The following is a 22,317-nucleotide window of genomic DNA, read 5'->3' on the forward strand; positions in this document are numbered from 1 at the left end:
TTCAGATTGGTAAGAAAAATAAACCAATAACGTCTTGTTTACTAATTTTCCTTTCAAAACGAAAAATCAAAACACAGATTGAATACGTCACGTCAATATGGAGCGTGTGACAGGCTGGTGTAACATTCAGGACCTCGAAGGAAAAGTCCAATTTACATCTGAGAAAAATGTATTAATTCGAAATTGCCAAAATTATAATGAAATGAATGAACGACAATGTCAGATTCCTAACCATAATTTTATATTCTTAGTCTCGTAAACACTGTATTATCATTTCTACCTGTATTTTGAAGGTGACCACGGGGTTCTCTTGTATTTCCGACAGCGCTCGAAGGCGTCACAAATCAGCTGCTAAGCTAGTAGGTGAAGGTCCTGCTTTATTGGGAGAGGGTCTGTGTTTGTTTATTCCCAACTGTGTTTCACGGCTTTTGGGTGAGGACACAATGCTGAATTCCCAGAGATCTCTGTCCGAGCTGCCGAAGATGTCCGCGGCGAGTCACGTAGAAAGAGCCGTGCTGGTAAGAGCTTCTGCAGAAAACCGTTGTGTTTATATGTGGCTAACGTTAGCAGTGTCGCACATCAGTCAGTATTATATTTTTTTTTACAACGCGTCTATTTGTCTGTCATTGTCGAAGAAAGTACAGATGAAAGAGTGTATTTGTATTTGCCAGTCTCTACACTTCTAACAATTTTCACTTCTCATATGAGGCAAAACTAACAATAAAAACAAACGAATCACGGCATTTTGTGAGGAATTCCATATGGAATTCCCTTACAACGTCTTCTAAATATTCTACAGACAGATTCGAACAGGGGAAAAAAGTAATTCAATACTTACATTATATATAATTACTATTTACTATACTTATGAAAAACGTACATTTACTCACCTCTTTGTGGGGAGACAACTGAGTTTGACTTTGTAAGTTGAGTCACAGTGATTAAGGAGAGAAGTTACATTTGCTTACTTTTCAATTCTCTTGTGCATTTTTCACATTGGGACTGCATCTGTACAAGTCAGGATAATAATAATGAAATGTATTTCTATCCTGGATTTTCTAATGATGGATTGCTGTACATCCTTTTCATTTTGAACTGACCACACAAAGCGACCGCACATTCACCCAACAATTAATTTAGCTTTCAGCCAAAATATGACTGCTATAAAAGGATGTCTTTCATTTCTGCATAATGATTGCTCAGGCAGATGGTAGTAGACTTTCACTCAGCAACAAGTCATTCTGATGTCATTTCAAAGTTAAATCCCTTTAAAAAACAATGGATACAGAACATGTACATGACTGTTATAATTAGAAAAGTCCTAATTTCCACTGTTTTTGATGTCAATGTGGTTTTCTCTGGTTCGTGATTTCGATAACGCCACAGCCAACTGTTTGTTTATGCAGGAGGAGGAATTCAACTGGCTGCTTACAGAGGAAGTACACGCTGTCTTAAAGCAGCTGCAAGATGTCCTTAAGGTATGCACCCTTCTAAGGTGCTACACCAGTCATTTAATTGTATTTGTTTATACAAAATTAAATGATTGTCCAATGATTTATCTGTTATGGATCCATGAATTAAATGCAATCCAAAAGCCGCTTTCAAGGATTTTACGAGTAATAGACATCCAAATTAGTTTTTTGGCCGGTGAAGTTGAATTGCATCCCTGTAAAATGTTTGTTGTTCAGTATTTGGATTTGAGTATCGCTGAATTTAGAGTTTCACTTATTTTCTGAGTTCTATGATGGACAGATTGTACCATTCATCTGCCATTCACATGCCAAAAGCACTTAGTAAGCCCATTCAGTACTTGGTTTGAACGCACAAACAGTCGTCCAGCTACACTTGTCTCTGTGTCGTATGTACATACAGCTGCACTGAGAGGAGCTGTCACTGAGATACATTTTGTTGTACTATTTCAACAGGAAGCATCTAGACGTTTCTCAATGCCAACGCCAGGCCTGGACAGTCAGCTTAGACAGGACAACTTCATCCTAGGCAGTTCAACGTGCGTATGTGTGTCTGTGTGTGTGCGCGTATGTGTGTCTTAGTGTGTGCGTGTGTGTGTCAGGCAGGCCTTTCTTATGATGGTGTGTCTTCTTTTCCAGCATGGACCAGGTGAAAGGGGTGTTGACTCTACAGGGAGAGGCTCTGACTCAAGCTGTAAGTCTGTCTACCTTTGTTCTCATTTTATTACAATAACAAAATTTTAAAGTTTAAAACAAATAAAAACACTGTTTTTTTTTCTTTTTCTTTAGGACATAAATGTCAAGGTTGTCAAAAGTAACCAACTGCTGCACTTTCAATTTAGAGATGACAAGCAGTGGAAATTACAGCAGGTATGGCCCCATGGATTTTATGCTTTGTCTAGCTTAGCACAAAGACGAAGCAAAGGGAAAGTGACCACCGGCTATTTTAGAATATAGAAATGTTGGCATCAATGACTGAGTGCAGCATTGTGTTCATGCTAAGATACCTACCTTACTTAGCTCTTTGTTTCAGCTCCTTCTGTCTTCTATCATCAGATCCAGGATGCCAGGAACCATGTGAACCAGGCTCTGCTGTTGCTCAACAGCCGTGATGAGAGCTACCATTTCAAGACGGGATCTGAGGTTAATAAGGTAAGAAGGTCGGCCTGCTTTATGACCGCAGAACATCTGTGAGCTGAGGGACACTTGCAAGTTCTAATATAGACGTTTACACATGAACATCTTGAATTGTTTTAGAATGTTCCTGTGACATCATCATTGTCTTTCTGTTCTGTGCCATAGCTGATGGATGCAGTGATGCTCCAGCTGACGCGGGCACGAAACCGCCTGACCACTCCTGCTTCCATGACGCTGCCTGAGCTGGCCACCAGTGGCCTGATGGTAAAATCCACATGAAGCACAATCAATCTGCTTTATTATCTCAGTCCTTCCTGGTTTAAACCTTGTTTGGATGAAAGTACACATAAACTATGACTCATCTCTGGCCTTCTTCTTTGCCTTTTCAAAGCCATTTACAAATATTGCATCACAGTCATCACCCTCCATACAGTCATTGATTGTCATGTCATGATGATGTCACTCTTTTATCACCAGAAAATGTTCACTCCTCCAATGCCCGGGGATATGATGGTGAATTTTTACATCAATTTAAGCAAGCTCTGTCTTACTGTGTACCAGCTTCATGTTCTACCAGCCAACACTGCAAAGGTGAGCCCTCATCATTGTCTGCAGTATGCTAGATGTACAGACGACATCATGTGATTGTATCTTTTTCTCTCCTTAACAGAATTTCAAACCAGCTGGGAGCTCAGTGTTGCATAACCCAGGGGCCATGTTGTAAGTTCTGCTTCATTAGAGTTCATTACAGTTTTTATTTTATTTAATTTTTTACAGTTTACTAGTTTACAGTTCTTGGCCCCGGTAAAGATGAAAGCTGTGTCAAACTAGAGCCCCTTCTACCTGTATACCTGAACAAAGCGAAAACCTGGTGTTCTCTGACTTCCCTGTTCACACTTGCAAACAAGTGCAGGAGGGGCAAAACTAATACTGTGTATGGTACATTTCTACCACTTCTGAGTTTTTTAAAACATCTCAGCGTTCCTCAGGTAAATTGTAGGTAAACAAGTTCTGTTTCACTGCGTTCAGTATTGTTTCATATCTTCCTTTTCTCTCTGTGATGACAATGAAAGGGTCTATTTGTTTCCCGCAGTAGGAGGGAGAAAAGGGGATTGAAGGCCTTCTTTCTGCTTTAGTGTGCTTATTGTTCTACCTACCAAATCAATTACTGCATTTTTGATTTCTTATTGTTCTTTATTGTGAATGTCTTCCATCCACAGTGAGCTCAACAACAACCGGTTTGAGGTGAGCCAAGTTCACAAGGTGGAGTGTGTGGTTCCCTGGCTGAATGACACGCTGGTGTTTTTTACCATCTCCCTGCAGCTCTGCCAGCAGCTCAAGGACAAGGTGGGCAAAAAATCTTAAAAATTAAATGAAATAATGAGTAACAACTCATTAACAGTAACAACCAAACCACTAAAACAAAGACTTTACAGTGGTAAATGGCACTAAACATAAGAATTCAAAGGTTGTATTGGCTGGAAATACTCAAAATATTGAACACACATAAGTAAATATATTTATTGTAGCTGTCTAAACTCCATTTTGCTTGTTTCCTTTCAGATATCTGTGTTCTCCAGTTTCTGGAACTACAGACCTTTCTAATTGGAGTCCTGTCCAACCTGAACCAGCCAAACACATGTGAGGGCCATCTGTGGAATCTTCACATGTGTATCATCCATTGGCTCCGGCTGAAGTGTTGCATGATTTGCAAATCAAAGTGATGACGCATTAATCTTGTTCTAGTCCCTGTTGAACATTCCTCAATCTACGTTAGATTGCAGCTCACAGCCCTCGAGTCGATTCCTCAAATCAACAACTGCTTTGGTAAAATCATGTAGTACTAACTTATTCCAAAGTTTAAAAACCATCATACTTGTTTGTGTTGTGTGTACAGGGAAACACTAATTTGTGCAATCAGGCCTTGGATATGATTTATGTTTTCCTGACAGTCATTCTAAAGTTCTCTCACCGAAATTTAAGTAAATACCCGAGTACTGCATCTTCATGCAGTCACAGTACACAATATTATTGGCAAAGAAATACAAAATCTTTTTGGAAGGAACAGAAAACGTTTTGAAATGCAAAAGCATGTGAAAAGAATCGCTTGGTAGTGGAAATGACAGACTCACATTTCCTGCTTGTTACCACATGGATCTCTCTCAAACATATGAATCTGATAACCACTTCATTGAAGTTTGATGCCTGAAAGTGTTTGTCTGCTATGTTATTTATTTTTACATGTTGTGCACATGTTGTTTTTTGTCTTGATTCTATGAACAAAATATGAAGTCCCACCTTGAACAAATGACATCATTCCAGTAAGTGTTCGTCTAAAATCTAACTGTTATAGAAAATATTGAACATTGAACATGAATATTGAAATTATTTATCTGTGCAATAAATATGTTAAAGGAGTAAAAGTGTTTATGTCATGTGTGATCATGCTTCAACATCTGGAATTCTGATGGATGAATCTGGCCTTGATGGATAGGTTTGAGTTGTCATAGAAACACCCCTCCCCTTCTTCAGGCTCTGAGAGCGACACCGTTCAGCAGACTTTGGAGGCGGGCTTTAGGTTTGCCCGACCATTCAGATGCTTGAAAGGGTACAGGCATTATCTGTGCTATTTTCGTATTGGCTCAACTTTATATGTTTTCAACATTCCCTGTCGCTTACTTTGGGCGGAACATTTTTTTGATTGACACATTTTATGGCCAATAATATTCTTTCTCCGTACTCTTTCGCCGTCGCTGTTTTGCTTACGTGGAAGCAGGAAGTATGCTATCCCATGGCTTCCGGGATTGAGTCGCTTCAGCAGTGTCGTTGTTTTTGTATCCGTCATGGCGGAGGATCCTGCTCTGTCTCTCCGGGTTTCGGAGATTATGGACCCGGCGGTTCTCTTCGAGCGCTACAACACCGATGAGATCCGCCGGGTCGAGCGTAAAGTCCGCGGAGAGATCGAGCAGAAGAAGGAGGAGCTGAGGCAGATGGTGGGGGAGCGGTACCGGGACCTGATAGACGCAGCCGACACTATCTGGGAGATGCGGCAGTGCTCGGAGAGTGTGGTTCAGTCCATCCAGCACATGCACCAGTACTGCCAGCAGCTCAAGCAGGGGAAGGCGGGTGTCAACAGCACCAAACATGAGGTGAACGCTGTCAGACGGCACCGATACCCTGACTCCACACACAGTTCGACCCGTTGCCATGGCACCAACAACGTTCTGTTATGGTGTATAGGGGTTCCATCTAAAACGTTTTGGTTCAGGGCTGTGTTTATGGGCAATTTTCAACTTTCTCATCCTTGAGGGTCAGAGGTGATAGGAGTTTGGGATGTGAACCAACTGTATGTGTTTTGGTTTGCTGTCCACTACAAGTTTCCAGTCAACAAAAAGCAAGAAACATTAGGATATATGAACACTGCAGAAAGCCATTCTTCTCTACCCTTCTGGTTCTGGAGTGTGTTCAGTCGGTGTTGGGTGTCACAGCCTTACACTCACTACCTTAGACTCATTGACAAAGCCTGCCAACTTAGAATCTCGATTGCCAGTTTTGTGGTACCGTTTAACACTAATCAGCTGAGATTGCTCTATTTATCAACTCCACGTTGACAAAGCCCTTGGTGGTACATCCCTTATGTCAATGCCAGGATACACACAGCTAGAACGGTCACGGATGCACATCAGGATGCATCTATACGGCTGCTGCCTTGGCCTTCCTACTCCCCTGATATGAACCCAATAGATCTATAGGAAGTCCTGAATGGCAGCATCAGGAGACAGGTCACCTCCACTGCTAGAGGTGGCCAGTTCGTGTCCACATCAGTGTCTCCTCCATGTTACCATACACCTACACTGTTTGAGACATCATCAGAGGCGGGGCCGTGTTTAAACGTACAGTGTGTCTCCCTCTCACAGTGGCAGGAGAAGTTCAGCACCATGGCCTCTCAGATCAAACTCCTCCTGGAGATCCCTGAACGCATCTGGAGTGCCATGGAGGCATTCCAGTATCTGCAGGCCACCCAGCTGTACCTGCTCTGCTGCCACCTGCACAACCTCCTGCAGGTGGAGGCCGCCACAGGTGGACTATACAGCCCCGTCCTGGGCCGCTTCCCCGTCCTGGTCCGACAGGTGGCTACCACTGGACACTTTAGGTACTGGCTACTTTTCCTTGTTTTCTTTTGTGGGAATGTACTGAATTAAACCTGTCTACTAGTATCAGTACAGAATCAGAAATCCAATGAAATACCAGTACAAGACAACTTTATTATCTACCTGTGTGTGTCATTGGTGTCCATCTGTGTCATTTGTGCACCTCTGTCACTGATCAGTCGTTGAGTAGTCATACCACTGCGACTTCACCATACCCGATTACAACAGAGAAGGTTATGAATGATGAACAGTGACCTTGCATATGTCATCCGTCAGTAAACATCATGTCCTCTCCCAGATCGACCATTCTGCTGGACAGCAAGTCTCTGCTGCGGGGTCGAGCGGTGTCAGATCAGGCCATTGCTGAGGCCCTGGTGTCCACCATGCTGCTGGAGGACAGCTCGCCACGTCAAGCCCTAGCAGACTTCCTATTGGCCAGGAAGGCAGCCATCCATCAGCTGCTCAACCAACCACACCATGGTATTCAACCACCCCTAACACTGTAAAAAGAAAAGGGAAGATGAGAATAAAGCCATATTTTCAGACAGAAGTCGTAATCGTACAGGAATCAAGTTGTAATAGTTTGAGAAACTTAGAGACTTAAGTAATATTGAATGGTGTGAATTGTGGATATATGAGGAAAGAGAAATGTTTGTCAAATGAAGGATGTGGAGGCTCTGCACTAGTTATACTTTCTCCTTCAAACAAGGAAATTGGTGTTTTGTGAATGGTATTTATTTACGTTTTATTGCTTCCTTAAACAAAAAAGCAAAATGGTTTTCAGCATTGCTAAAACCTTTGCACAAGGGTTTTCTGGTGATGATGGTTGCTTAAAACGGGGCTTTGTACCTGTATAGATATTCCATTAGAAATCAGCCTTTTCCATTTATAATAATCATTTACAACATTATCAGTGTCTACATTCTGATTGATTTGATTTGATTTAAATTCTAAAAACATTGATTTTCCTTCAACAAGGAACATTTTCAGTGATTGAATGTTAATCTTAACCCCTATATATGCTGGTTTTGTCCAGGCACTGGGATTAAGGCTCAGGTGTGCAGCCTTGTGGAGCTGCTGGTGACCACTCTGTTCCAAGCCTACGCCGTCTTCTACCTGCCCCCAGAGGGAAGTCCCAGACTGGGTGAGGACGCCCTGAGCTATGGCATGCTCTTCTCAATACTGGATGATGTCACCTCTAAATCCTCAGGTAAACAAATGTCAAGGTCTGGGAGTCTGCATTGATAAAATGTGGACGTGGTTCTGAATGAACTTTTGAATGCTTCTGACGGACCCTTATCTCTCGACATCCTTTATCCTCAGGCAAGGGCAGGAGAGTCTTACTGGAAGAGAAGAGCAAAGGCAGCTGGTTCAAGCATCTACCTGCCTCCATCACAGAGTTCCAGCCTGTTCTCCGCACTCTGGCTCAGCCGATCCAGAGACAGCAGCTCCAGGACACGCTACAGCAGTGGATCGACACGTAAGATTTTCGTTTGTCGTTTGCACAACAACCAAACCTTTTCTAGAGTTTGGTTCATTTCGACATGAACCCTCCATTGTCAGGAGCACCACTTTAATGAACCCTGGCCAAAAATCAGTGGTCTTTGTCTGCTTTCAAGTAAATCCTAAAATTAAGTTTTATTTCCAGCAGCAGTCCACTGTTGTGATCCAGTTGTGATTTTTCTAATGAATACATATTGTCCCCCTCTGTTACTAGCTGCAAGGAAGACATCTGCCATGGTGTGGGGAGTCTTCTGGTCTATGTGAAGAGTGTGAAGGGGCTAGCAGCCATTAGAGATGCTGTGTGGGACCTCCTCTCTACTGAATCCATCAGTCAGCACTGGAGCACCGTCTGCCAGCGGCTGCTGGAACACCCCCTGGCTGTTTGGGATGATTTTCTTCAGCAGCTCTTCCTTCAGCGCCTGCAGGTGCGTCCTATCCAAGCTTAATCTCAGCAAAGGGGACATTGTGAGATGTGATGTTGTACACTATCAGTAACTAATGCCTCCTTCATATGGCAACGTTTGACAGAAATGCTTAGATAAGAGCTGATTAGAAGAGCTAGATTTAAAACTAGCTATGTATCTTTATTGCTCTTTTTTCTTTTTGAATAACCTTAACATTATCTCCATTGTCATTGGTTTGAAGACTAAAATGTAATGGTGGTAGTGCAAAGGTCAGGGGTCATCAACATCATGAGGACCAATACCACAATATTGTTAAATGTTGCCAGTTGGCATTGCAACTTGGACAGACAGAGCAATGCTGTTGACCCGACATATTATTGCCTTCAGTGAGTGCATGTTCTCATAACTTCTTGCTTCTGGCTCCCTAAGGCGATCACCAAAGCGGAAACTGAAGCCATTGCTACAAGCTCTGTTCAGCTGCTCTCTTCAGCCCTGAGGGATCTTGAGGGTCAGACCTCATCAGGGACTGGCCCTGGCTCTGGGCCTGGAGCCCAATACGAGATAGACGTTGCTTCCTTCTTGTGGCTGGAGTCTCAGGGAGACCTGCTGAGTGATGCAGGCTGGGTAAGCGTAAGTCAAAGGGGGCAGCAGCAACAGAGGAGCGGCCTGGCGATGAAGACCCAGGCACTGACGCCCTGCGTTCAGAACTTCTGCTCCTCAATGGATGCTAAACTCAAGACCAGGCTGGATGACCTGCAGCACTACCTGCCCTGCCCGTCCAAAGGTACTTACCACTGAGCATTGTTCTTACTGTTATCAAATGCTCAATCATGACCCTTCAATGTGCTTTATTTACAAATATATTGATTTTGCTTATTTTTCCATCAGATTCCCTCTCAGTCCCGGTCTCTGCTGTACCTGATAAAGGCTCTGCAGCATCATCATTTGACCGCTTCACCGACTCTGTGGCGGTGGAGGAGGCTTTGCGGGAAGGCTGCCTCTCCTGTATTCGCCACATTCTCTCCTACATCAATTCAGAACTGTCTGCAGTCTCGCCCGCCCCCTGTCCTGCTCGCCACAGCTCAGTCCTTTTCCTGGCCAGGCTGTGCCAGTCAACAGGTGAACTCTGCCCAAACCTAAAGCATTGTATCTTGGGAAAACAGAGCGGGCCTGAGGCTCTGCCAAAAGAGGCTCCCAGGCAGGGCAGGAAGCTTTACAAAGCCAAGGCTGCAGTTGAAGTTAGCCCGGCCAAGGCCAAGTGGATGGAACTGAAGAAAGAGCTCCTGGGCTGCAGCATGGTGGCCTACCGCATCTGGAGCACCGCACTCTCTAAAGTCAGACTTTCAGCTTAATGTTGAAGCATATTGAGACTCAGAATCATAATAATGTATAACTGGTTCCCATTTTAGAACAAAGTCTACATGTGTCCATCATGTTCCTTGGGAAAATGTCAAATCCATCTCCTAATGTGATTCTAAGGCTACTAACTAACACTGTGTGGTTTTGTGACAGGTGTTGCTGGATAAGTTTGGCACTTCGCTTCATGCTGAGACAGCCGGTGCCATACTAACAACAACAACAAACTGGGAGGATCTGGAGATTCAAGAAGAGTCTGAGTCCGGCAGCAGCGTCACATCCAAAATCCGTCTGCCCGTCCAGGTGATCCTCAAACATGAATACTTAAACATTCACAATGGTGAAAAAGCCTTCTGAATCCATTCGAGCATCTGGTCTAAAAGCTCATGTCTTCTGCAGTCCTCTTGGTTCGTCCAGTCACTGTTGTTCCAGTTGTGTCTGGAGGTGAACAGAGTTGGGGGTCACACTCTGCCCTGGCCCACCTTACAGGAGCTGCTACAGACCTGCTTGTCTCAGGCCCTGCAGCACTACCACAGCTTCACAGAGCAGAGCCACACACAGGTACACAATACACACGTTTACATTACAAACAAACAGCATTGTTCATGACAAAGTGTGTTTATTAGTACTGAGGAATATTACTCATTTAGTGATAAAAGATGGAACGTTGGAGAGCAGTTTAGTTGGTTGTGCAACATCAGAACTCGCCTTTGTGTTCTTAACTTAAGGAAACATTTTGTGAAGTGAATGAATAATAAATGAATGAGAGTTAACACACACATAAGTTGTCACATCAAAGATTGATGCACTTCTTTTAATGTAATGTGAAACCAACTAACCACAACTCAAAAACTAATCAAATAAAAAAGATGCAATGTAACAAAATGTCTAAATCTATAACTCTCTCTCTCTCTCTCTCTCTCTCTCTCTCTCTCTCTCTCTCTCTCTCTCTCTCTCTCTCTCTCTGTGTTCCTCCATTCTTCAGGGGGCAGTGTTCCCTATGACACAGAACAGGGCCTTGCAGCTGTTGTTTGACCTTCGCTATCTTAGCACTGTTTTGGGCTCAAGACTGGAGGAGGGCAAGAACCTTCGATCCCACCAAGACCCCAGGTAATGGTTTCACTTTATACAATCAAAGCTACATCTCATCTTATTTGTGACAAACCCCAATTCCAAAAAGGTTGAGACAGTGTATAAAATGCAAATAAACACAGAAAGCACTGATTTCAAAAAAAGATCTTTAATGTTTTAACTGAACAGCGTTGATAATACCTGATACTCTGACATTGGCAGCATCTAAATCAAATACACACTCATAACAATGTACTGTGTCTTTCTCTGATATGTTGCCTTTATTGTGATACTTTGTATTATAATTTCCCTCAGGATCCAAGAGGTCTGTGATTGGCTGGAGAGCTACATCGACCCTTTTGACCTGGATGTCTTCACACCACCACTTAATGCCAATCTGAACCGCCTGTGCCAGAGGACCTCGGTACTTTGAGCCCACTATCTAACACACACAACAAAGCAAAATGTATACTAATTGTATAACTCAGGGACAGTAGAAAGAAATCTTTATCTCAATAATATCTCAATATGTCAAGGTTTTATTATAATGTTCACTGAAATACTGTGGTAGAGACACAAAGTATTTAGCTTCAGATTTGTGCATTCTCTGTTGAACATAAAACCACATAAGTAAAAATTAAAATTAACTAATTTAAGTGTATTTATTTGTAAAGGGACAGTGCCCATTAATTAACTATAGTAAACAGTGTAGGTGCAAATACATAACCGGAGAACATAAAAAGCAAAAATACAAATGTACTCTAATTCTGATTTCAAGTATGTAACAGAAATCTGTCCCACTTCTTCCAGACTGTAACACGTTGCTGATGTGTTTCAGGTGCTGCTGGGGCTGCTCACAGGCTCTGAGAAGCAGATTGTGTCACGGAGTGGCAACGTAAACTCCCAGGAATCTTATAACATCTTGCCATTGGCTAGTAGCCAGCTCAGGTTAGAGGTCAACTTTTGTTCATCGTGTAGTAAAATGGCCAGTTTACTTACTCTTTAATGTGACTTGTCCAACATCCATAATCAGCTGACTGTAATTGTGCACGGCAGCTTTGTTATGTACAACAAATCTGAAGCAAGATTCAATATCTGTGGAATTGAATGACCTCAGTATTGTTGACCATATACAACTGAATCCCAACATGGTAGCTTCTTTTCTCTCCTGTGCAGGTTTGGGTTGCTACCTCTCAGCATGTCACATGTACGCAAACCTAAGTCGACCACAAGGAACCCAGACGCACCGCACCAACTGGTGAGTCACAGATTTCATAGTTAAGGCTGCTCAAAGCCAGTGCCTAGTTCTTTCTGAGCACAGCCTGCAATGTGAATCTAGGTAAACTCTATATGAGTATAGAAGTAGTTGATACAAAAATGTACTTCATAAACAGTAAACACATCCATCCTCATCCTCCTTCCAGCGTGGAACCTTTTTTCTGGGGAGCCCTTTAACTGCAGTATGTCTGCTGGATGTATTGTATTTCATTGATTTGTTTCCCCTCCGGATAAATGTTTTCTGTTATGCGCTCTGCCTTTCCAGCTTTTTTGATTGCAGGAAGCCAGGCAAGTGTGTCAGTGGGTTTATATTTGTGTGTACATGTATGTGTGTGTGTGTGTGTGTTTCTGTTGAAGTGCCTTCCCATTGTTACATTTGGTTTGTGACTATGCACTATAGATTTATTTAGTGTGTGCAAAGCTGTTCTGCTCAGTAACTATATTTACTCAATACCCAATTACTCAATGATGTATTTAACCACGTAATTTAACGTAATGATGCAAGTTGGAGCATTTTTGGTATTTGATATTCATTTACCAGATCTGCTGGCCTTTAAATGGAGTGTCACGCTGTCCTTTAAGGGTTAAATGTCATTGGAAAACAATTTCTGAGGCAACAGCGAGCATATCTAACTAAATTTGTATCTAACTAAATGTATAGTAGCTTTTAGAGCTTTTCTCACCTGCTCCATTGGTCACCATTGGCATTGGGAAAAAAGTTAAGGCATGAAAATGAATTTCTAGTCCTTAACAAGACATTTTGCTTTATATGGCTGTATGCACTGCCTCTGATTATGACTGGGACAGGCTTGGGCATAAATAGTAGCATTTTAAATATCCGATTTTGCAAAAGGCAGAAGTTAAGACACAAGTCAAAGTTATAACATTTAAACAATGTCAACTCGATACCTGCTGACAAATCACAAAAAAGTGTTAAAGTGGGCATGGTATCACGTTTCTCGGGGCTTAGGGCTGCGAGCACCAGAATGAGTAATCTGCCAGAGTTATTGCATGATCGTGTTGTTGTCTGTTCTCATCACTAACTAGCTGAATAAGCAATAGGATCGCTACATGATATGCATCAATAACATTCTGTCCATCATCTGCAGACTCCTCCATCGGTAAAGGCCAGTGATGACAGCTTCCGACCAGGCAGCTTGTTCAGACAGATGGCCCGTCAGGATGAAGAAGCAGTGACTCCCTCTTTATTCAAGCTGGGTTGGCTTTCTGGCATGGCCAAATAATTTATGTTAATGCGTTGGACATCTCATTTGTATTCGCAGTAACTTGTAAAAACAGTTTGTATTGTAAATACAATACTGGTTTATGAGGAATGGGTTCTATTTGGTTCCATGTTCCTATGCACTTGACAAACTGATGCAACGTTTTGGAGACAGAGACACTTAAATGGGACACTATAGGTATTGCAGTGCTTTCATATGATATACATCAATTGAATTACAATTTAAAATCACAATATGAAAATGAGCAATTATTAAATCATGAAATTGGGCAATTTAATAATTTATGTCTGGATGCTCTGCTTGTGCTAGAGAGAAGGAGGTTTTCTGCTTCATCCGCTCGATAGACTGTCTCCAGTAAAATAATTTATAGATTGTAAATGTCAAATATCCATGTATGTTGAGTGTTGATATTTTCATGTAATTAAAGAACTGACATTGTTAAATCTATGTTCCATTTATTTGAGGTTGTGGTGAGGATTTGTAATAAATGAGTTGGAAAAAGACGAAACATGTCTCTTACTCAGTTTAATTGAGCTACACTTCATATGGCACTAGGATCATTTGGGGCAAATTAAAATTTCGGCAAAATCCAGCAGCCAAATTCGCTGCCTCCTTTTGCGTCTGTCCCCCGTATTTGAACAGGAAATTATACAAATTCAGCAATATTAACTATAAAAATCGTTGGAATGATTGGAATCATACAATAATTACATTTATGTCACAGATCAGTGGACAAATATTTGTTTTAGTAATTTTTAATCATTATTTGTTTTTTACATTTTCCCCTGACCAGTTATCTATATAACTTAACTTTTTATTAACTTATTAACCCGTTACACATACACACATTTCCATTGTATGTAGTTACTTGTTCCTGTCTATTTTACTCATCATGGCCTTGACGTCGACTGGAGCAGAGGCCTTAGCCGCCTTGGTATTTTCCTCCTCCTCCTGCTGCCATAGGATGATGGGATGGATGCCTGGGCTTCGGTTTTGAGAATTCTGCTCCAGCTGTTGTTGACTATGGTGGAAACACAAAAATTAAGAATGTGACAGACTAAACAAATTAATTATAAATGAATAAAGTTAATTTCAAGAAGCAGGCCTATGGTTGTTTTAACAACAAGTCTGGTCTTCATAGGGGTCAAAGTTACAGGTAACCTGACAAATAAAGAGCACCAGGGTCCTGTACTACAAAGCTCAAGTCAAATTTTTCACACACACACATTTTGTTGATATTCATTTTTATGTGTGATCATTGTATTCATGCCTATTGTCAGCTGAACTGCTAACCTGAAGTTGTGAGGCTCCGGGTTCAGTGCCTTCTTCTGGATGTCCTTATAAACCGGAGACTTGAGGTAACGGAAAAAAGTGTCCTGTACCAATGAAAACACATAATGGCAGTTGATGTCTAATGAACTATAGAAACCAGTGAGCATCAGACACAAAGACGTCGATTCCTACACACTGTTGCGTCTAGCCAAGGACTAAAAGCCAAGCCATTCATTTCAATAAATAAAATATAAAGTCCATGGTACTGAACAACAACCAAAACAAACATGGACCTTTTTCATGAGCAAGAAGACGTGTGTCTGGGCTGCATCCAGGACGTAGCGGTGAGGGTGATCCAAGCCTTTCACTGTCAGACCCATAGTCCTGCCATCAATGTTGATCCAGCGGGGGGCGCCAGGGGCCAAGAAGGTCCTTAACACAAGAAAACATTTAATTTGTAATTTGTTGTCTTCACCAAAAGTCAAGTCATGCATATTTGCCCATTATGTTATGCCTCTTTTTTTGCTTGGTTTGACATTTTGCATCATCAGTTTATGGTTATCCTTACTCTGTTGGGAATTTTGATTGGTTGGTTTGATTGGTTGGCTTGGTTTGATGAAATAGGCATGCATACAGTGATATAGCAGTAAATGTATTCACAGCTTGATGCGTGCACCATTTCTATTTCATTGCAAAGTTTTGCAGTCTTACGGTTTTGCTGATGAAAGATCAGGCTAACTTTTAACAAGAAAACAAAAGGCCTGTAATGTTGGACATCATGCTTGCTAACATACACATTCACAAACACTCGTGCACACACGCTGTATCAATTGAAACTGACTTGAATATGGTCCCAGCCTTTGCTGTGATAGAGGATGAAGTTCCCCATTTTAGTTCCTCAGCTGCCTCCCAGAAAGCCAGGTTTTCCCCTGAGAACACAGAGAGAGAGAGAGAGAGAGAGAGAGAGAGAGAGAGAGAGAGAGAGAGAGAGAGAGAGAGAGAGAGATGGAAAAATTCAAAATAGTGTAAAATGCAGTTAAGCACAAATGGCAGTGGTCTATGTGCATGGATGCATGGTTCAAAAATGATCTATAATCATTACAGGGCACAAACTCAAATGATTTACAATGCTGAACAAACAACATATCAAATGTAAAATGTAGCAGCATACCACTGAACTCTTTCTTGAGGAAGACCTTGAAGTCATCTCTTCCACGCAGGTCACTGAGAAGCTCAAACAGGCTGAAGGACCAGCGCTCTACTCGCATCTTTGTGGGGACATCAACTCTAAACACAAGCATAGTACAAAACATAACATTTTTGACATTTTTAATCTTTTCCCGAGTGTCTCCTTCGACTGCACCACTCAGTGAATCAACACAATATGAGGAGAGTGAGGAAAATGCCACTTTCCCTGCATGAGTACGGTGCACAAAGCCACCACAGGCCTCACCTTCTCGTATTTAAATCCCAGTACGAGTCGTTGTCCGTTTGCCAGGGGTTGCTGGGTAAACAAGGAGCCAGGAATGGGTCATGGTTCTTGTAGGTCGTGACGTACTTCACCAGTCTGTGAAACAAAATTATTATGAGAGAAATAAAACCCCCAGAATTCCAGAGAGTCAGTTTCACGAGCCAAATGGAACAGTGTGGGTGTTGTACTGAGAGATTTATTCATATCATCAGCTTTGTGGGACCACTGTGCATACAGATCCAATTCCCAGTGTGAAGACTTGGCTGGGCAAAGGAACAATAGCAGCCCAATCGACAAATGGCATGGCTTGGCATTACTCAGAAGAGGATAACTACTTTAGGCCGCTGTGGACAATACTTTAAGTGCTTTACTTTGATGGATGCTGCTATGCTATGTGTACATTCTTTGAGACATTTTAAGACATTTTACTCATCATCATCTCTTCTTTCATTTATGTGCCCAAAAAATATCAGAGACAGTCAAGAACTTCAATCTACTTTCATCCCTGATATGTATTTAAGCATTTTGACTAATTATTAATTTTTAACTGAGTTTTCTGTTTATCATGAGCAGTTACAGAAAAACATTTATCAGAACATAAAAGGTTGAAGACCCCTAGTATAAGGAACTTACGCTCCAAGAGACACGCTAGATTTGACCTTTGACCTCATGATGGCTTGTTGGTAGAATATGTTCTGAAATAGAAAGACATAGTTATGTTCCTTCACTTTGAAGTGTCACAGTGTGATGAGATCAGATCAGTCATCAGGATTTTCAATATCAAATTCTGACGTTGCATGAAATGACAATGACAATTGATCTTTTATACTTAGAAAACACCGTGAGCTGAGCAGGAATTTGGGGGATGTGGTGGTGTTGCTAGGAGCCTTATTTTAAAACATTAGGGAATCTTAATTATTATTAAATCCAGTGACTTACCATTCGTCTGTGTTGGTCAAAGGTTATTTTCTGAGAAACAAGAGGAAAAAGAGTCAACAAAATATCCAGTTGGATCCAAACGCTACTTTGCAGTCCAATGATTACAGTCTTATCTTTTTTTTACCCATAAAATACAGATGTTAGTATTTATTAGATTTGGCTTTGATTGAAGGATAAATTCACACTACTTTGGGAGACGTTTTGGTGTGAATACAAGTGTGTCTTTTCATGTGTAATTTGTTTACACATGACGTCACCTCTTTGTGTGTGGGGGTTAAGTGAGGAAATAATCTGGAAAGAGAAAGAGAGAGAGAGAACGTCAATGAATGAAAAAGAAATAATAGATATATGTGTGTGTGTGTGTGTGTGTGTGTGTGTGTGTGTGTGTGTGTGTGTGTGTGTGTGTGTGTGTGTGTGTTCCTGTATATACTGACCTTTTACCTCGTCAGAATCGGATTCAGTGAGGCGATCGGGACCACAATCCATAGCACTGTGAGTGCGACGCTGAACACACAAAACAAATTCCCATTATTATTTGGAGAGTTTATTTGTACACCAAACAAATGAATGTGAAATGCAATGAAGACGATATTGAGTTCAAAGGCAATAAACAATCAATCAACTCAAATAGATTCATTAAGCAGTTACCTATTGATTTCATGTGACACAGATTTGTCACTGGAGTATTGAGTATTTTATGTAACCACCAGTTACATAAAAGTCGCTGCCCATAGGATAAGCCTGCCCATACCTCCACCATGGGCCACTCTGTTCACAATGTTGACATTAATGTTGACATGCTACATCACACATGACCTTGTGGCGCAATGGTAGCGCGTCTGACTCCAGATCAGAAGGCTGCGTGTTCAAATCACGTCAAGGTCAAAACTTAACAAGAACGGCGGATGCTCACAAGGTTAGGGGTTCAAGACCCATTGTTGCTGTAAATAGTAGAGACACTCGTTTTAAGGGCGGCAGTAGCTCAGTCCACAGGAGGGTTGAATCCCGTAAGGGCCAAGAAAGCTGGAGCTGGAGAGTTGCCAGTTTGCCTCCAGGGCACTGCCGGGGTGCCCTTGAGCAAGGCACCGAACCCCAAAACCTGCTCCAGGTGCGCCGTATCATGGCTGCCCTGTGCTGACCCCTCTGTAATGCATGTTTGTGTGTAAGAGGGGCACGCAAGACAAATTTCAGGTTGACGTGTTGGCATGTGGTTTGACCCAATAAAGGTTTCTTTCTTTCATCTACACACATGTACACATACATGTAAATACTGACCGGTGGCCTGTTTACCATCCAGTAAGCCCTTTCCTGACAATCAAACACCACACGATCCGGCTTCTTCCTTTCCTTTCCAGCTCTGATGCACACATACATGCATACACACACAAACAAAGAAACAAAGAAAGAATTAAGAAATACTGATAGGTGGACATAAAAACTCTCAGTTGTGTGAATTTCTACATGATAATAGATTATTTGATTATTTCTGGATTTAAAGCCCATCATAGCACAGAGACAAGCACGCTGTCATAATTGTTAAACCTACTTGTGCTGTTCGGTGGCCTGCATTACAATAAAGTCCCACTTGTGGTTCAGCCATTTGTGAAGGTGATTGTAATGCACCTGTTGGAAAAACAAACATGTCTAAATGTCAGTCATCATTTATATTTTGGAGAAGTAACCAGCTGTAGGAATCTCAGAAGACAAGTCCAGATCCTAGTATTCAGTCTGTATTGTAAAAATAAATAAATAATAATTCTGCTACCATTGCCAATTAGCTGAGAAGAGAAAAAACAACTGTAAAAAATAATAACAACTCTAAGACTTAATTCATTTTTCACAAGAAACAAGTCCATATCTGGATCTTTTGATCTTTTATACACATACCTGTTCATAGGGTTCCAAAAGGCCTTTTTTACGGATGTTCCTCTTTGCCAGGTAAATTGCTGCACTCATGGGAAAATTATAAAAATATTCATGTCAATCACAGCTCACGGTCTCTGTGTTCATAGGCCATTCAAACACAGTAAATATGTCTGGGTGAGTGTCTGGGTAATGTGTAGAAAAGTATGCACAGGAAATCTAGAGTAAAGGCAAATTTTAACAATATTCGAAGAAGGGTTAGTGCACCTACCATAGTCAGAGTCCTCTGCAACCCATTTTTGTGTTGGCCAGAAATATGGGGTCTGTAATGGTCGATACAGGAGAACAAGTATTAATTACATTCTCTTACAGAAGAACTATGAACATCAGCAATACTAATAATTAGTTATTAGTTATTTGTAGTCACGGTAAACACAACATATGCTGAGATGAAACATGAAACACAAAATCACTAATTTTGACAGGGAAGAACCCAACATAACTTTGCATTAAAAGCCAGAGGGGAATGGTAAGATTTTAGATAGGATAGGAAGTACTCAATAAAAGAGGCAGATGGAGAAGTAAACAGATCAAGAGCTTAGGATCAGGAACAAATCACCTTTCAGCTTCAAACGTGTCCTGGGGACAGACAGGATTTCTGCTCAATAGAGCTGAGTGACCAAGAGAGAGCCAGGGGAGTATGAGTAACAGAGATTGGAAGGGAACAGCCAAATTGAAGGGGCATGTTGTCCTGGGAATAACCATGTTTAAAACAGGATAGCCATTTTTTGACTTAGAATAAAACCATTACAAATAATGGATTTCTTGGAAATTGACAGAGCATTCAAAAGTGCTATTTGGTGTCACAAGTAATTTGAAGGGTGTCTGACAATTGCCTAGTATAGCCAAAGACAAATAAGGAGGCCTTTGTGCTATGTTGGTTTTGAGCAGTTACTTTGCAACAAGGTACTGCTTCAATTTGTCTGATATCAGGAAAAAAGTTAATGTTTTATCAACAACACATTTGAGTTCCAACTATAGAAGAGGACAGATGACATCTTGTGTAGATCACTATAACGCAGGACCATGACTTCTAACCCTTGAGAGCATGATTTTTACCTGGAAGCGGTAGAGGGTGGCGTCATTAGACATCACCAGTTTGTTGTGGTTTTGCAGAGGAAAGATGTATCCATAGGCCACCAGCATGGTGGCAAAGGCCTGAGCCTCTATAATACAGACAGGGAAGATTATTAAAATATGGATCATTAAAGAGCAACTCTTTATATCATAGTTTTCAGGCAGGAAACATGTACTGTACCTTCTGGAGTCATTTTCATCTTGTTGGCAGTCCATGCAATGACATCCTTCCCTGTTTGGAAAGAATATCTGATTTTAGTCCATTACAAGATGTTGACATATGCCTGGACTATACAAATATAAAACAGGACCAAATTGATTATTATGATTGCTGATGATGCAGGGAAGTCGTAATAAATATTTTACTTATGTACTTAACCAGCAAGAGAGGTTTTTTTTCTTTCTTGGCTTAAATGGTAATATTTGATGTGCTCATTTAGTTTACGCTAACTTGGCATCAAAACAACGTCTTATTTCAACCACTTGTTTCAACATGATGAGTTTGGCCCATGTGGCTAAGATCACCTGTCCCTTGCTGGTTTTAGACAAGATTACAGAGCCACTTTGGCTCCTAAAGCACTTGTCAGATCTCATCCGATTGTGGGCCGCCATATATAGCAGCAGCTTAGAGTCCAGAAGCCCACCAGTGTGCCTACATTCTGCAGTCTGATACACACAGTGTGGCCGTGATTATTGAAATTCAAAGTTAAATACGTTCATTTAAATTGTACCATATTATTAGTATTTTTTAATATCTGAATTGAATTTATTTTAACTTAACTTAAATGATTTGAGAGTCCATTTAAACCGGCAAAAAGTTCACCTCCTTAGTGGAAGCAAAGATACAGTACTTAATGTACGGAATCTGTGTGTTTGTGTGTGTGTGTGTGTGTGTGTGTCTTACCAGAGATGACATGTGGGATAGTGGTGACTTGAAGTTTCTGTTCAGAACCTTTAACCCCGCTGCTTTTGTCCTGCATCTCCACAACAACAGTCTCCAGCTGGAAGCAGAGGAACCAGGCTCAAATAAATGATTCCAGTCTAAAACATTTAGCTTCCATGACATTTGGATTGGTTCATTGTTGACCTTTCAAAACATGTAACACATGTGAGCTAGGAGGGAATATCAGGCATGATGGGTCTTCTAACAACTTCAGGAAGTGTATTTTCAAATTATGTTTCTATACTGTTGCAATACTTTTCCTAATTTTAACATTGTATAACATGGTCACTTTGGCCATGACTAGTTTCTTTCTGTGAATGGATGGATGGGTAAGGTTCCAAGGAAAGTAAATCTTTGGACTGGACATGCTGGTAAGAGCTTGAAGATGTTTCACCTCTCATCCGAAAGGCTTCTTCAGTTCTGACTTTACCAGCAAGTCCAGTTTCCTACTTTCCTTGGATACCATGACCTGGATGACTGAGAACCTTCACACACATGGGTAACTTTCTTCAAACTCTAAATACAAATACAAAAACACAAATCCAGCAAATGTGTTCAAAAGCAAACTGCACTTAAAACAATGTTCTGGCAGAATTAGAGGATATTTGACCAGCCTCTATTCAACTGCTAAACAAATCCTTTAAATATCACTTCCTTATTGGCATTCTTCAAAAACAGGACAAAACGAGATTTTTTAAGTAAAACGCAATTTTGAAAGAACAAAATACTAAGATGGGATAATGTTTGAAAATGAAAAAAGATTTTTGACATTGGCCCTGCTTTACTAAATGCGGCAAATAACAACAAAATCAACTGGCAATATAATGCAGAGAAGTCATGATGAATCAACAATAGTCAACATGTAGCACAAATCTAACTGGACCATTACGCCAACTACTAATACTACTACTACTACTGCTGCTACTTCTGCAACTACTACTATTAATAATAATAATAATAATAATAATAATAATAATAATGACAATAACAATAATAATTTATCCACCCACCTTTCTGAGGCAATGCATACGGGGCCGGAAATGCTGCCCCTGATTTGGACGGGCTGTTCTAATTGTCAT

General features: G+C 41.1%; 3 protein-coding genes and 1 non-coding gene across 4 annotated transcripts; 3 read left to right on the plus strand and 1 right to left on the minus strand.

Annotated features, from left to right (window-relative positions):
• The first annotated feature begins 311 nt into the window (after positions 1 to 311).
• Positions 312 to 4,657, plus strand: rogdi (rogdi atypical leucine zipper). Its single transcript, XM_076144325.1, has 11 exons — positions 312 to 518; positions 1,407 to 1,478; positions 1,926 to 2,008; positions 2,109 to 2,163; positions 2,259 to 2,339; positions 2,526 to 2,621; positions 2,772 to 2,870; positions 3,084 to 3,197; positions 3,277 to 3,326; positions 3,827 to 3,953; positions 4,170 to 4,657. The coding sequence occupies exons 1-11, from the start codon at positions 444 to 446 to the stop codon at positions 4,209 to 4,211; spliced, it is 894 nt and encodes a 297-aa protein (XP_076000440.1). The 5' UTR covers positions 312 to 443; the 3' UTR covers positions 4,212 to 4,657.
• Positions 4,658 to 5,349: 692 nt separating this feature from the next.
• On the plus strand, positions 5,350 to 14,056 carry cog1 (component of oligomeric golgi complex 1). The gene is made up of 15 exons (XM_076144396.1): positions 5,350 to 5,755; positions 6,524 to 6,759; positions 7,056 to 7,237; positions 7,794 to 7,967; positions 8,081 to 8,237; positions 8,475 to 8,685; positions 9,094 to 9,448; positions 9,553 to 9,998; positions 10,177 to 10,323; positions 10,420 to 10,581; positions 11,006 to 11,130; positions 11,407 to 11,515; positions 11,930 to 12,039; positions 12,268 to 12,349; positions 13,479 to 14,056. Exons 1-15 carry the CDS (start codon positions 5,450 to 5,452, stop codon positions 13,611 to 13,613), a joined length of 2,937 nt encoding a protein of 978 aa, XP_076000511.1. The 5' UTR covers positions 5,350 to 5,449; the 3' UTR covers positions 13,614 to 14,056.
• Positions 14,057 to 14,477: 421 nt separating this feature from the next.
• rgs9a (regulator of G protein signaling 9a) lies at positions 14,478 to 22,317 on the minus strand. The gene is made up of 17 exons (XM_076144398.1): positions 22,249 to 22,317; positions 21,200 to 21,296; positions 20,477 to 20,527; positions 20,278 to 20,384; positions 19,430 to 19,481; positions 19,183 to 19,241; positions 18,842 to 18,918; positions 18,571 to 18,652; positions 17,737 to 17,799; positions 17,296 to 17,325; positions 16,990 to 17,051; positions 16,339 to 16,452; positions 16,057 to 16,172; positions 15,727 to 15,814; positions 15,179 to 15,317; positions 14,907 to 14,989; positions 14,478 to 14,634 (listed from the first exon to the last, which is right to left on the minus strand). The coding sequence occupies exons 1-17, from the start codon at positions 22,315 to 22,317 to the stop codon at positions 14,478 to 14,480; spliced, it is 1,446 nt and encodes a 481-aa protein (XP_076000513.1).
• trnaw-cca (transfer RNA tryptophan (anticodon CCA)) lies at positions 18,109 to 18,180 on the plus strand. Its single transcript has one exon. It is a non-coding gene; the product is annotated as a tRNA-Trp (tRNA).

This window comes from Genypterus blacodes, unplaced genomic scaffold (assembly GCF_046128005.1).
Source record: "Genypterus blacodes isolate CSIRO-AG114 ecotype Tasmania unplaced genomic scaffold, CSIRO-AGI_Gbla_v1 ptg000028l_1, whole genome shotgun sequence".
NCBI classification, from domain to species: Eukaryota; Metazoa; Chordata; class Actinopteri; order Ophidiiformes; family Ophidiidae; genus Genypterus; species Genypterus blacodes.

Bases quoted from the DNA above. Each gene is read 5' to 3' on its own strand.
- cog1 (XM_076144396.1), top strand. From the start codon at position 5,450: ATGGCGGAGGATCCTGCTCTGTCTCTCCGGGTTTCGGAGATTATGGAC. The intron at 6,760-7,055 runs GTACTGGCTACT...GTCCTCTCCCAG, and splicing joins GCTACCACTGGACACTTTAG to ATCGACCATTCTGCTGGACA. The intron at 8,238-8,474 runs GTAAGATTTTCG...CTCTGTTACTAG, and splicing joins CTACAGCAGTGGATCGACAC to CTGCAAGGAAGACATCTGCC.
- rgs9a (XM_076144398.1), bottom strand. From the start codon at position 22,317: ATGACAATTAGAACAGCCCGTCCAAATCAGGGGCAGCATTTCCGGCCC. The intron at 17,800-18,570 runs GTCAGTATTTAC...TTGTGTGTTCAG, and splicing joins GGATGGTAAACAGGCCACCG to CGTCGCACTCACAGTGCTAT. The intron at 17,052-17,295 runs GTAAGTCACTGG...TTTCTATTTCAG, and splicing joins TTGACCAACACAGACGAATG to AACATATTCTACCAACAAGC.
- rogdi (XM_076144325.1), top strand. From the start codon at position 444: ATGCTGAATTCCCAGAGATCTCTGTCCGAGCTGCCGAAGATGTCCGCG. The intron at 1,479-1,925 runs GTATGCACCCTT...CTATTTCAACAG, and splicing joins AGCTGCAAGATGTCCTTAAG to GAAGCATCTAGACGTTTCTC. The intron at 3,327-3,826 runs GTAAGTTCTGCT...TTCCATCCACAG, and splicing joins CATAACCCAGGGGCCATGTT to TGAGCTCAACAACAACCGGT.